The sequence below is a fragment of the Carcharhinus amblyrhynchos genome, chromosome 3 (genome assembly GCF_965287045.1).
Source record: "Carcharhinus amblyrhynchos chromosome 3, sCarAmb.v2.hapA, whole genome shotgun sequence".
Taxonomy (NCBI): domain Eukaryota; kingdom Metazoa; phylum Chordata; class Chondrichthyes; order Carcharhiniformes; family Carcharhinidae; genus Carcharhinus; species Carcharhinus amblyrhynchos.
This window is the reverse complement of record NC_137326.1, coordinates 92,080,147-92,093,696: the sequence shown is the minus strand read 5'-3', so window position 1 is coordinate 92,093,696 and position 13,550 is coordinate 92,080,147. Positions and strand designations below refer to the sequence as shown.

At 43.1% G+C, this 13,550-nt stretch overlaps 1 protein-coding gene across 1 annotated transcript in view; it reads right to left on the bottom strand.

Moving 5' to 3' along the window:
• Positions 1–8,200: 8,200 nt before the first annotated feature.
• LOC145340924 (uncharacterized) overlaps positions 8,201–13,550 on the bottom strand; it is an 88,323-nt gene continuing 82,973 nt past the window's right edge. The window contains exon 8 of the mRNA XM_080185512.1: positions 8,201–9,103. Within this exon, the coding sequence (XP_080041638.1) occupies positions 8,690–9,103 (414 nt within the window). The 3' untranslated portion in view covers positions 8,201–8,689. The remainder of the gene's footprint in view (positions 9,104–13,550) is intronic.

Genomic DNA, 13,550 nt, shown 5'->3' with positions numbered 1-13,550 from the left:
CTCTGGTAGAAGTGTGACTTGTAGCTCATGGCACAGAGTTCAGGCTCAGTCAGCAGCCAAATCTTCAGGAGATATATCCTTTGTCACCCAGAAGCCAGCCATCCAAGGAGTCCAGTCCACAGAACATCCCTGGCATCTGTCAGTGTCTTAATGTGTAGGCATCATGACTGTTGCCAGAATAACATGTTAACAATTACATTAAGCTGGACAAGCTGCCTTTTCTGTTCATGAATGGCTCTATCAGGAAGGCTCTTTAACTGCCACAGGAGGCTCCTCCTCTTTCTCCTCTCCTCCACACTGGAGGAGGAGCCACCACCAGAATGTACAATGCCAATTGGAACTCCAATCTCAAGGTCCAATACTATGGTGCAGGAAATTCATTTCACACTCATCTCTAGGTGCTCTTCCTTGACAAATATTTCCAAGTTAAAACACAAAACAATTATTAAACTAACTGGCACCAACTCTCCAACTGACTCTTCTGCTAAAATCAGACATAGTTCTGCTAGCCATTTTTTGATCTGTTTTCGCAATGGCTCCTCATACCTAGTGTAACGCCTTCCAAAGGTTTTTCCTGTGCAATTGAAATATGGTGCATGTACTTAAATATCAGTCTATTGGCTTGTTACAGAGGTCAATTGCCTTTAATTAGTTTATTGAAGATTTTCATATATTTTACACAGTAAACAAACACAGATACAGAATCACACTGTGCTCGCGTGTACATTCCAACGCAACTAGGCTCAGGGCTCCCCATGGCCAGGGGACAAGCCCCCGACACATACCCCTGCCTGAGAACCATCTAAATGCACCAAAAATGACAATGATAATATATAAATAAAAAGGCAGAAGAGTGCTGGAGAACCAACAGAGTGCCCAAACAGCCCAGGCTATAAACTAGTGAGCAGAGGAAAGAAAGAGAGATTTAAGTTACAAACCAGTCTACTATGATTAGATTGGCCATTTTCCCCTCATCCTGCTTTAGTTAAAACCAGAACTGGGCACATCAAGCTTATAAACCCTCTTCACAAATATAAAGGCTGCTGTCAGATCACCTTGCCAGTCTTTTTTTCTCAAGAAAAGAGCCCCAGTCTGTTCAGTCTTACCTCTGATAATTGTAAATGTCCAGCTCTAGTGTTATCCTTGCTGCTCATATTGCATTTTCCCTCCCCATCATAATTTATCCATTCATAAACATCCCCTGATCCCCCACTGCAGCATTGAATGGTTCCAATGTTTTTACCCAGTCTGGAAGTGGACTGCGAGGATTTATCACCCTTTATGCAATGAGCAATTTCCTTACAAATTAAAAATTTACTTTTCACCAGTTCTCTTCCAATTGCTGAAATTTCATTTGGAAAATGCTCCAGGTGATTTATTCTTTTTAAACATTTATAATTTTACATTTCTCAGTGAGATCTTGTTAAGTTACATCCTTTTATGGTTGGACAGCCCATGTTTCTCCAGTTTGTCATGTCGTTCTTTGAAAGGCAAACTGCACCAATGTAAATGACATTCTCAAACCTTCCTTAAATTGTACTGAGACCATTTTCTGAGAACATGACTGCATTTTGTGTGGCAGTATTTCAAAGACTTCTTTAAGTATTTTCTTTCAGTCTGGATCCTATGTAATCTGCAAATAATACCTTTCCATGTCTTGAAGCATTTCTTGCTTTTCACCTGAAATTTGGAAACTATCTTGGAGACAACACGACGATTCTCTCAAAAAAATTCTAAGTGTTGAATCCACATAAAAACTGGAGTAAATCCCCCTGGGCTTTCTTTTCAGCAGGAATTTAAAAATGAATCCCCCACACTCTGTGCATTGTGGAGTGCACTAGCGTAAATGACTTTAAATTTCAATGAGCGGGGCCTTTTCCCGCTCAAGAGGTGGCAGCATGGCGCTGAGTGAGCACCAAGATCAGTTCATGCTCAGTGGCCCCTGTCTGCTAGCCTCTCGATCACTGGCCAGCCCCAATTCCCCATCACTGGTTGTGCGACCCTACCAAGGTCTGATTGCTGGACCACCTGGCAGACTCGATTTTGCCCCCCCCCCACCGCATGCACTGACAGTTCCAAGCCACCCCCTGCAGTCCTGACCAATCCAGAAGGCTACCCCCACCTAGATGGGCATTCCTGATCACTAACCTCCCTCTTTCTGTCACTGATCCCAAGAGCAGAGAGGCAGCAGAACCCCCACCCCAAGAAGTCCCACCCCCTTGGCACTGCCCCATGACCAGTGGACAGTACCAAGGTGGCCCCTTGGCATTGGCAGTTTGCCATTTGGACACTGCCAGGGGGCCCAGGATGGCACTGCCAAGGTCCCAATGCCCAGGTGGCACCCCTGCCGACCGACACTCCAGCAGGGACAGGCTGCTAGCTCCTCAAAAGTGGCAAGTTATTGTAAACCCTGCTGGAGTGAGCCACTCCTGGCGGGAGTAGAGATTAGTGGGCCCGGAGACTTTAGTCCTGGGCCCGCTAATTAGATGGAGGTCTACAGCATGGAAACTTGTCCATGCTGTCCTTTTTTTAAAATCCCTAAGCGAGTCCCAATTGCCCATGTTTGGCCCATTTCCCTCTATGCCCATCTTACCCATGTAATTGTCTAAACACATAGAGTCAACATTGAAATAATGTGTAAATTACACATTATATAATACATTATATTACTCATATATAATACAGTTCCACGCCTATTTCCAGCGTGGAGCTGATAGCGCTAGAAATCTGGCACAGGGAGATGCACTCAGGCCTGGGTTCCCAGAGGGGAGTCTGCGAATTGGGCACCGCTATAATCTCTGGGAGAATTGACCCCAGAAAGCAAGAGTCAAAGCCAATTTACAATTCTGATAAGGAAATATCATGGAGGAGTTTGTTTCTTTTTCAGATAATAAATAAATGGAACTATAAATTTGAATAATCACAAAGCAATCTCCTTCCCTGGCATTTTTAATGGTAGAATTCTTTCCTCTTGGTACCAGCAGGTGGTGACACAACACTGCAATAAGGTTCAATTGTTTAAATCTCATCTATGAAAAGTGTGTTAAAATGTAGGATACAAAACCACAAACTGGTTTTGCTCCGGTTAGTCATAAAAAATAAGTGATGGTTCCGTTTGTGTGATTTAAAAAGTAAGACATTCAGCGCCACTTCATCTTTAACGGTGGTTGGAAATTTACCCAAGTGGATATCACCATCAGAATGAACGAGAATCCTGTGCCTGTGGGTGAACAACAGGGCAGTGGAGGGGAGTGTAGTAATGGCAGTCAGTTAAGAGGCACTTCCGGGTCTGCCTTCCAATTAGGGATGGCAACCTGCCTCCCCAGACTGCCAGCCCAATCAGCACGGCAGCATTGATGGAGATCTGAGGGAAAAGGAAAGTCACCTCACCATATTGAGGTACCCCTGAAGGGGGAGTAAGAAATTCTTTCATGGTGCAGGGGGCCAGACACACAGGCACCAGTAGCAGCATTGGAGGTGGAGGACCAGTCATTGCTGTTGAGGGACCATTTGTGCGTGAGCCGGCTCCTCCAGGAAGGAAAACTCTCACCCTGGGAAGCCACACAGGAGCAACTCCAGCTCAGGATTAGCAACACGTCGGACCCACAGTGCACACACACATGCACTGATCTCACCAAAATAATCATTCACAGAAAAAGAACTAATCTCGGATCATTACCATGAAGTTTTTCTTTGAAAGGAATGCAATCCCAGATGCTTGATCACACACTATTGCTGCAGAGCAAGATAGCATTGTCTGTGCCTAATTCATCACATTTTGATGTTGGCAGAATAGCTGTAATTTTTCAAAGGTACAAAGGCACGTTTTGCAACCCCAGATAACAAAAAGAAAAGAATTCTTCATTTCTCCACTGTGTAGGTAAGGAACCAGGAGACAATCCTGCATGCATGCCCACAACATCTTGGATAATGCAACCTCACCTTGCACAAAGACAATGTATAGAATTCTCACAAGCTGGCAGGTTCAATGGCAGGAGAATACAATGGGAGGCCCACAAATTGGTTTCACATTAATGTGAAATTGCGACGGAATCCCATGGAATCCATGGCTGGTCAGAAAACCTGACAGATGCCAGCTGGCACCTCATTTGCACCCTGCTAATATGATGCAGATGAAGGCCTGACCCTCTCACACCAGATTATCAAAGGTGTCAGTGGGAAAACACACTGGTGTGAAACACATTTGGAACAACATGGTGCAAAGATGTCGGGACTCACCTGAATAATGACTGGGGCTGCCTCTGAAAATCAGGATGGAGGCCGCCTGCAGCCCTGGACCCCAAAACAAGACAGCAGAGGGTCAGGGGGTGTATCTGTAATGGACCTTCCAGATTTGGTATCCTGGAGGGAATCATCTGCCACCCTCTGAATGTTCCTGGAGATCCAACTTGAGTCTAGGGGCGTCCATCTTCCGGTCTCATAGTGCTCCTGGAGATTGATCTTCATTTTCAGGAGGTCCACCATCTTTCTTCAGTAGTGAGTCAGTGATATTAGACACCTTTTACAAATGACACTTGGGTACAATGATGGACTACACACCATCATGCCTGCCCAGCCTTAGAATAGAGTGTAAAACATCTGGGTGTATAATTAATGTGGTGGGATAGGGGCCAGAGGAATTTATAGTGTTTTCCCGCTGGTCACCACAATATAAAATCTTTGTAATCATTTCAGAATATTTGAACCACTTCCAGGACCACGGACTGAGGTTAGTGTTGAGTTTAGCCAGCTGCTTGTTGCCACTGAGGACTACAACAAATTCCTAGTCAATGAAAGTGCTCAACCCAAAGTTTGACCAGATTTTTGCTTTGTTTGAAGTACTTCAAATGGTGAGAGGTGACCATTCAAAAGCGATGGGTTCCATAAGTTTGTGAGCGATCTGGGCTCATCAGAAATCGCACCCCTTTGGCCAAGAACCAATGGAGAAGTTGGGAGATTTATTTGTACTTTGAAAAAGTAATACGTACAGTTACATATGGGAGTGACCATTACATCAGTTTCTTCACAATTATAGAGTGATTCCTCATTCAATTACTGGAAAAACTCCAGCTTACTTATCCGCGCTCTTCGTACATGCGCACATCTTCCTTAGTGGCTCAACTAATGATCAACACAATTACGAACATGATCGAGAACAGGAGGAGCGAATGAAAGTAAATGCGGAGTGACACATGCAATTCAGAGCCAGGAGATAAAGGGGGCAGTTTCACCATTTTTTTTCCAAGTGCTGGGTGGACTTGAAACTGGGAGAATGTCAGGTCCGCCTTTTGAGCGTGTTTTCAAGCCCCCACATGCCCTCTGCCAGCAAAAATATCAGCAAGCTTGTTGTTCGCTGCAGAAGCCTGTGGGTGGGGCTTAACATGCACAAAACAAACTGCAGAGGGAAGTAGTGTGCATATGCAGGCCTCAGATGCTGCACATGTGCATTACCAGTAGCAGGGACCTGGCATGTCTATCTTTTCTGTCAGACCCCTGCCAGTGCAGTCCTCCTGCAATCACAGGGGCCCGTGGCCTAAGGTGCAGCCCCCGCCACTGTCGCCCAGCAATCGCACACCCACTGCCCTCCCTCCAATGATCCCTGCAGAGTGGCAGTGGGCCCCTTCCCCCTCCTACTTACCGATAGCTGCAAAGTGGCAAAGGGCCCCTTTCACTCCCCCCTCCCCCCATACTGATCCCTACACAGTGGCAATTGGCCTATTCCCCCATTATCCCCTCCCCCATATAGGCCCCACCACCTCTCATTAGCCACATCCCTCACTGACCTCATCCCTGGCAATAGCCAGGTGCCCAGTGGATATTGCTCAGGTGCCAGGCTGGCATTGCCAGGGTGACACTGCCAGTCTGGCTTTGCCCAGGGGCACCCTCTTGCCCTCAGCCTTGCCAGGGGCCTCAATGGCCTCCGGTTACACTGGTGAGGCCGTTGACTGCTCCCCATTCATGAGGAGTACGCCTATTCCTCGCTGGCGCTAACCTTTCCTGGTGAGGTCATAAAGGGAGGGGTGGGCCTGGACAATTGAATGCCGGGCTCGCGAAGTAGATATAAAATAGCATTATAATAAATTTCCATATATTAACTTGCCTCCCGCCCATTCGCAGTCAGCTTCTCGCCGGAAATCCGGCACTCGTAATGTGGCGCCGATCGCAAAAACCGTCGCTAACCGCACTATGCGCTTTATGTCCGACTTTGCCATGTGCGTCGTACCTGAAAATGGGTGCAACATGATGGTAAAATCGCCCCCAAAGTGATTATGAAGCTTGATAGTAATGTAGGAGAGCAAACAGCCCTCATTACATCCAGACATTTCTCATGACCAATACAGAAGGATCAATGATGATTGCTTGGTGGAGTTCACAAATTATCACTGAAAAGAACATTCACAAGCATTGAATTCGATTCCAACGTCGGCATCTCAAATGAAGAATGAGTTAAATGAGATCACATTTGATGTCAGACAATATCCTACTCATGTGAGAAACTGTCCACCATACTTAAGTGATTATGTTACAAAGTGAATTATTTTCAGTTGGTGAGCAAATCTTCATCACATTGTATAAGATTGAGTGCATTGTTAGGTTAATTCAAAAGTTAAAATAGATAATACTATTACTGGTGAAGTTGAATGTTGAAGTTATGTTTTAAGTTTACTGCTTATACTTTGGAAATGTTTACTGAGAAGCAGATGGATGTAATGTATTAAAAATTATGTTACACATGTTGTTCACTTAAGGCATAAACATATACCAGCAGAGGGAGCCTAGTCAGGAAATAAAGGAATCAATGTTTTAACAGCACATGCCGTTCTGATTCTGAATGTTGTTTATATTCCCCATAAGCATTGCTGGATGTTTTTGTCCTTCTGTGGCTTCACCACTAAACCCTCACCCCTGACCTACATGCAGCTGCCACTGGCACTCAGCTGCCCATCATCCTTGTGGCCCACAGCCAGGAAGTGCCTTAGAATGTTCATTTTTCACCTATATCTCATCAGCTGGATTGAAATGAGGCTCACTGATCAACCTACCAAAAGTTAAGATTAACCTCAAGGCATTTGAAAGATTCCAAAGCAAAGTAGCTTTACACAACTGACAAAAAAGGAAATCTTTCTGTCAATACAGCACTCTTTGCAGCCTTAGGTTGTCCAAAGAACCTTACGGCTCAAGTAGTTACAATTGCAATATTGAACATGCAGCAGCCAATGTGTGCACAGCAAACTCCCACAAGCAACAATATGATAACGATCAGGTTTTTTTTCCAGATGTTTACGGAGTAGGAAGAATAGAGGGGTAGACTATTTTCTAAATGGGGAGAGAATTCAGAAATTGGAAGCACACTGGGAGTCCTAGTTCAGGATTCTCTTCAGGTTACCTTGCAGATTGAGTTGGTAGTTAGAAAGGCTCATGTAATGTTAGCATTCATTTCAAGGGGACTAGAATACAAAAGCAAGAATGTACTGCTGAGGCTTCATAAGGCTCTGGTCAGACCACATTTGGAATATTGTGAGCAATTTTGGGTCCGGTATCTAAGAACGGATGTGATAGCCTTGGAGAGGGTCCAGAGTAGGTTGATGAAAAAGATCCCAGGAATGAAAGGTGAAATGTATGAGGAGCATTTGAGGACTCTGGGTCTGTACATGATGGAGTTCAGAAGGGTAAGTGTGGTCTCATTGAATCTTACAGAATACTGGAAAGCCTGAATGGAATGGATGTGGAGAAGATACTTCCATCAGTAGGAGAGATTAGGATCCGAGGGCACAGCCTCAGAGTAAAGGGATGACTCTTTAGAATTGAGATAAGGAGGAATTGCTTTATCCAGAGGATGGTGAATCAATGGAATTCGTTGCCACAGAAGGCCATGGAGGCCAAGACATTGAGTGTATTAAGACAGAGATAGATAGGTTCTTGATTGGTAAGGGGGTCAAAGATTATGGGGAAAAGGCAGGAGAATGGGGTTGAGAAACATGTCAACCATGATCAAATGGCGGAGCAGACTTAATGGGCCGAATGGTCTAATTCAGCTTCTCTATCTTATGGTCTTATAAGTATTGGTCATAACATCAGGGCTGCCACCTGAGTCATGCTGACAAATAAAAATGCCTTTAAACTGAAATAAGAAAAGATTATAATAGTTTTATTAGTTTAAATTATTTATAATAATAGAAGTTAATTAAAATCACTCCAATGTTCTGCAAATACATTTGTACATCACTTAACACAATCTTTTTCCTGAATTGGTTTTTCAACAGTATTTGATTTAAATGGGTTAGTGGAAGTACTTCATTTGCAATAACATTGTCATTGATATCTTTATAAAACTGGATAACATGATGGATTAATTAACAATACCCACCCCACATCAAACAAACAAAAACTTGAGCTTGGATTCCTTCATGCTAAACAAAACATGCCAGAGCTATTATGTGATTACGACCCATTAAAAGACTTCAGCAAATTTTCAAATGGTATTATTTAATTATCCCTGCAATCACTACTAATAGCATTCATTGAGTTTACCATGTCCAAGCCTGCTTGTTGAAAAGAGGACAAAGATTTACATAATCTCTGGTTAATAACACAAAATATGATTCCTGTGGAAAATGAAGATGATTGTTTGCTAATACATCTTCTTCATTTAATTTAAAACCTTTCCAAAGACTCTATTGATTGTCTCTCAGTAACCAGCATCCTTTTCTTCTGTACAGCCATCATCATTTGCTGATAGATTAATGGGAATTTTCAGAACAGTCAGTGAGCCACCTGGCCCAATATCTTTACATATTTCATCTGTAATTGAACTGCACTGTGAACTTCCTCTTGAAGAAGAGGGTGCGGGAGGGATTGGGCAGGTGACTAGAGGTTTCATAGATTTTACCAACAAGCTGGGAGCGTTGTTTTGATCTGTAGTAGCACAGACAGTTCTTCTATGCTGCATTTTGTTTGGAAGCATGTGTGTGTCTGAAATCATTCTGCATGTTTGACTAGAATGTGCAGTTAATGCTTTGGAGGCTATAGACAGTTTTGTGATGAGCATTTCTTCAGGGTTCTTGTCATGTACTATTTTCCTTTCTTTGTTTCTTTTCACTTTCTGAATAAAAATAGAAAGGAACAAGAAAAATTATTTAATTTAATTAAAATTAAAGACATATCCCTGATATATAATTAAAATAGTTATGATTAATGATTAGGTAGCCATACTGAATTGCATCTTAGCGTCAGGGGGACTAGCAAGGTGGAGTTACGGGAATAGGGCCTGGGTGGAATTGTTGTCAGTGCAGACTCGATGGGCTGATAGGTCTCCTTCTGCACTGTAGGGATTCTATGATTAAGGAGCACAATAACGTAGTGACTGCAAATTTAAGGAATGATATACTTGCCTTAGAGATGATGCAATGAAGGTGCAAATGATTAGTTCATGGGATGAAAGGATTATCTTCTGGTGAGAGATAGATCTACACTCGCTGGAGCTTAGAAGAATGAGGGGTGATCTCATTGAAACATACAAAATGCTGAAAAGGTTTGACAGGTTAGACACCACTAAGGGAATATAGATCTGGGGAGCACATTATCAGGGTAAGAGATTGATCATTTAGGAATGAGTTGAGAAGGATTTTTTTTATTGGGCATTATAAAGCTTTGAAAGTGTTTGCCTCTAGAGGGTTGTGGATGCTTTATTGGTGATTATGTTCAAGGCTGAGATCTTTCAGGGAATCAAGGAATAGGCAGGAAGTGGAATTGAGGCAGAAGTCAAGCCATTAAATCACAGAGCTGACTTTTTTAAAATTCATTTGTGGGACTTGGGCATCGCTGGCTGGCCAGCATTTACTGCGCATCCCTAGTTGGTGAGCTGCCTTCTTGAATCGCTGCTGTTCGGTGGCTTGAATCTCAATGCCGTTAGGGAGGGAATTCCAGAATTTTGACCATGAAGGAATGGCAATTCTCTGCCCGTTGAAGTGGTGGAGGCTACCTCGCTAAATATTTTTAAGACGCGGGTTGATGGGTTTTTGATAAGAGAGGGGATTAAGGGTTATGGGGAGAGGGCGGGAATGTGGAACTGAGCCACGACAGATCAGTCATGATCTTATTGAATGGCGGGGCAGGCTCAAAGGGCTAGATGGCCTACTCCTGCTCCTATTTCTTATGTTCTTATGTGACTGACTTGGAGGGGAACTTGCAGATGATGGTGTTCCCATTTATCCGCTGCCCTTGTCCTTCTAGATGAAAGTGATCATGGGCTTGGAAGATGCAATTTAGTGAATTGCTGTAGTGCATCTTGTAGATAGTATACACTGCTGCTACTGAGCATTGGTGGAGGAACTGAATGTTTTTAGATGCAGTGCCAATCAAGTGGGCAGCTTTGTCCTGGTCATATAATTTACCACTACTCCTATTTCTTATGGTCATTTATAGCTGGATGAGTAATCCAGAGGACTCACGATGTCAGACATTTGAACTCATGATCTGGAAATATGAGTTCAAATCTCACCATGGCAGTTAGAGAATTTAAATTCAGTTGAGTAAATAAATCTGGAAGAAAAATACTTGTGTCAGGAAGCATGCCTGTGAAACTTCTAGATTGTAGTAAAACTTCTCATTCAATATTGTCCTTTAGGGGTGGAAATGTACCAGGGCTCCAGTCCCATAGTGATACAACTGGCTCTTAACTACCCCCTGAAAAGGCAAATTGTATTCATGGAAATGGTTCACTATTGGCTGCTCAAGGATAACTGGGAAGAACACAGTGATACTCACATTCTGTGAATGAACACAGGGATCAAACTAATGGAAAATCTGGTGACATGGTGCATTGGAGTACCAGGAGCAACGTCCTACAGTTATACAGGAGGGTTCACCCTTAGAATTTTTATGCACCTCAGGCCAAATGAGCAATGAGGAGAAATTGAATGTTTAAGTAAACCTGCCATGTGATCAGATAATTTCCTCCCCTTTTAGTTGGGCAATAGTGTGGAGGGGAAACAAAAAAAAATAAGCAGAAATGTAACTTACAAATGGAATAATAAAAATACTAGAGATAAAATAGAAATAAAAGATTACACATTTTGTGCAAGGTATCATACCTTTTATATGACATTAATGTAATAATCAATACTTAATATGTTTCCCAATAATTTTGACCAAGATCTTATCACTAACGGTGTTTGCACAAAGGGCAGGATCTGAATCTTTTCCTTTGTTTAGGTACATATTCAGATAAATAAATAGTACAAGAGTGTGTATTTTGTGGAAATCAATTTTACATGTCAATCTCCAAGGAACTACACAGATAAAAAATGACTGTAAAAGTAAATTATGTGGCCATTTATGCCCAGGTCATCACCGGAAGATGGGAAATAAGTAAACGGAGACCTCAGTTTTGGTAAAATCAAGCCTTAGACCATAGTCTGTGGCCAGAATCCTATATATCCATTTCCGGAGCAAAAAATTCAAGCAGTTTATGTCAAACATCAAAAGGCAAAATCATGTATTCTAGTAAAAAAAAGGGTCATAAGTTTATTCAAAAATTCCTCACTCAATAATGCCCACAAAGGTGAGGTGGGGAGCATCCTTCCCATCACCACCACCCCAACCCTCCCCTCACGACTCCACCCACCCACCCCTCACGGCTCCACTCACCCCCCCCAAATACCCAGCACCTTCTGCTCATATCAACTTTCACAATGAACTTTAAGCTCAGACAATAATATAAAGGAATGGCGCTTTTTGCAGCATAAGACTTCCAAAAATCTTTGGAAATATGTTCACTCTTGCATTATAGGCAATATGACAGCCAATTTGCACACGTAAGGGTCCAATAGGATGCAATTAGATCGTGATTTAAGGCCAACACAGTAGCATAGTTGTTAGCACTGCTGCCTCACAACATCAAAGATCTGGGTTCAATTACAGCCTTGGGTCACTTTCTGTGCAGAGTCTGCACATTCTTCCTCCATTTGCATAGGTTTCCTCAGGTTGCTCCAGTTTCCACCCACACTCTAAAGATGTGTGGGTTACGTGGATTAGTCATGCTAAATTGCCCTTAGTGTCCCAAGATGTACCAGGGTAAATATTCACAGTAAATGTGTAGGTTATAGAGATACGGCATGGGGAGAAAGCCTGGTTACGATACTCTGTCAGCAGATTCAATGGGCCAAATGGCCTCCTCCTGCACTGCAGGGATTCAATGAATGAATCATCTGTTTCAGTGATGATGGTTGAGAGGTAAAAATTAGCCAAGACACTGGCAAAGACAGTGCTGTTCTTCTTCGTATGGTCCTTTTGGATCTTCTATTTCTTCCATGTGGGCTGTTAGAACCTCCATTTGACATCTCATTCAAACCATACTACTTTCAACAGTGCACTGTGCCTTCAATGTTGTATTTGTGCCTTCAATATTGTATTTCACTTCAGTGTAATCAGGTACTCAAGCCGTGGGATGCGATCACAGGTTCTCCAAAATGGGACTATCAAAATTTCCTCCCATTATCTATTCATTTTTAGACAATGAAAACAATAATAAGACATCTATTTCCATCTGAATCTGCCCCCAAAATTTCAAAATAATTCATGTGCTTTTATATTGCAGTATGATAATCCCAGACAATAACCAGTAGCTGTCTTTTGTAGTACCTCGCTGTGAAAAAGCGGCAGGGGGCAAAGAATTTTATGGAGGTGATGAGAGTCTTGGTTGCAACATTGGCTCATAATATGACATGCCAAGATGGAACCAATCAAGAATTGAGAGGTCACCAGTGGATAGGGAACACAAAAGCCCTGCCTACTGGGAGCTGCTAGTCAATTACAGACCAACAGCTCTTGTGCTCAGCAGCAAAACAACAGAGGTGTTGGCTGCTGCAGGAAAGATACCCATTCGAAATCCACGATTTTGAGGTGAACCATGCTGGAGGTAAGTGATGGCAGGAGTGATTTTGCACATTGGGGGTTGCCGAGCAGGTGGGTATAGGAGAGATGGCTGCAAGGGTAGGGCTTGGGGAGAGGGGAGGCGGGGGGGATGTTGGTGGATGCTGTCAATGAGCTCACCCTTCCCGATCCTGCATTCCTCAGTCAGTACTAAGAGTCTTTGAAGGAGGGACTCCGCCCAAGAGAGCACAAGTAATCTGCGTGGGTTTGTAGGTTGTGGCAAAAGGCCGCATCGGAGGGAAGGGACGTCTAAATGTGCATTAATTGCCCACTTAAGGAGGCCAATTGATGACAGGGCAGGAAGTCCATTTAGACACCTTCTAACCACAGACTTAACTGGATGAGGCGGGAAGATGGTGGTGTTTTCATCTGACACCATCCCACCCAATTAAGTACCCTTTCCAACTACAAACGTGTGAGTTTGCCCACATTACAAAACAATCTACGCAAGAATCTGAAGTGTGAATTTAAAGCTGCTATCTCTGGGTGATAAACCCAATTGCTGGACCCTACATTTAGTGGCACTTATTCTCTGGCAGGTTACTAGCTTTATTTGACCATACAACCTCCTCCCCCAGCCTGCCAAAATTAGTTGCCATGTAAAGTAATCAGACTAT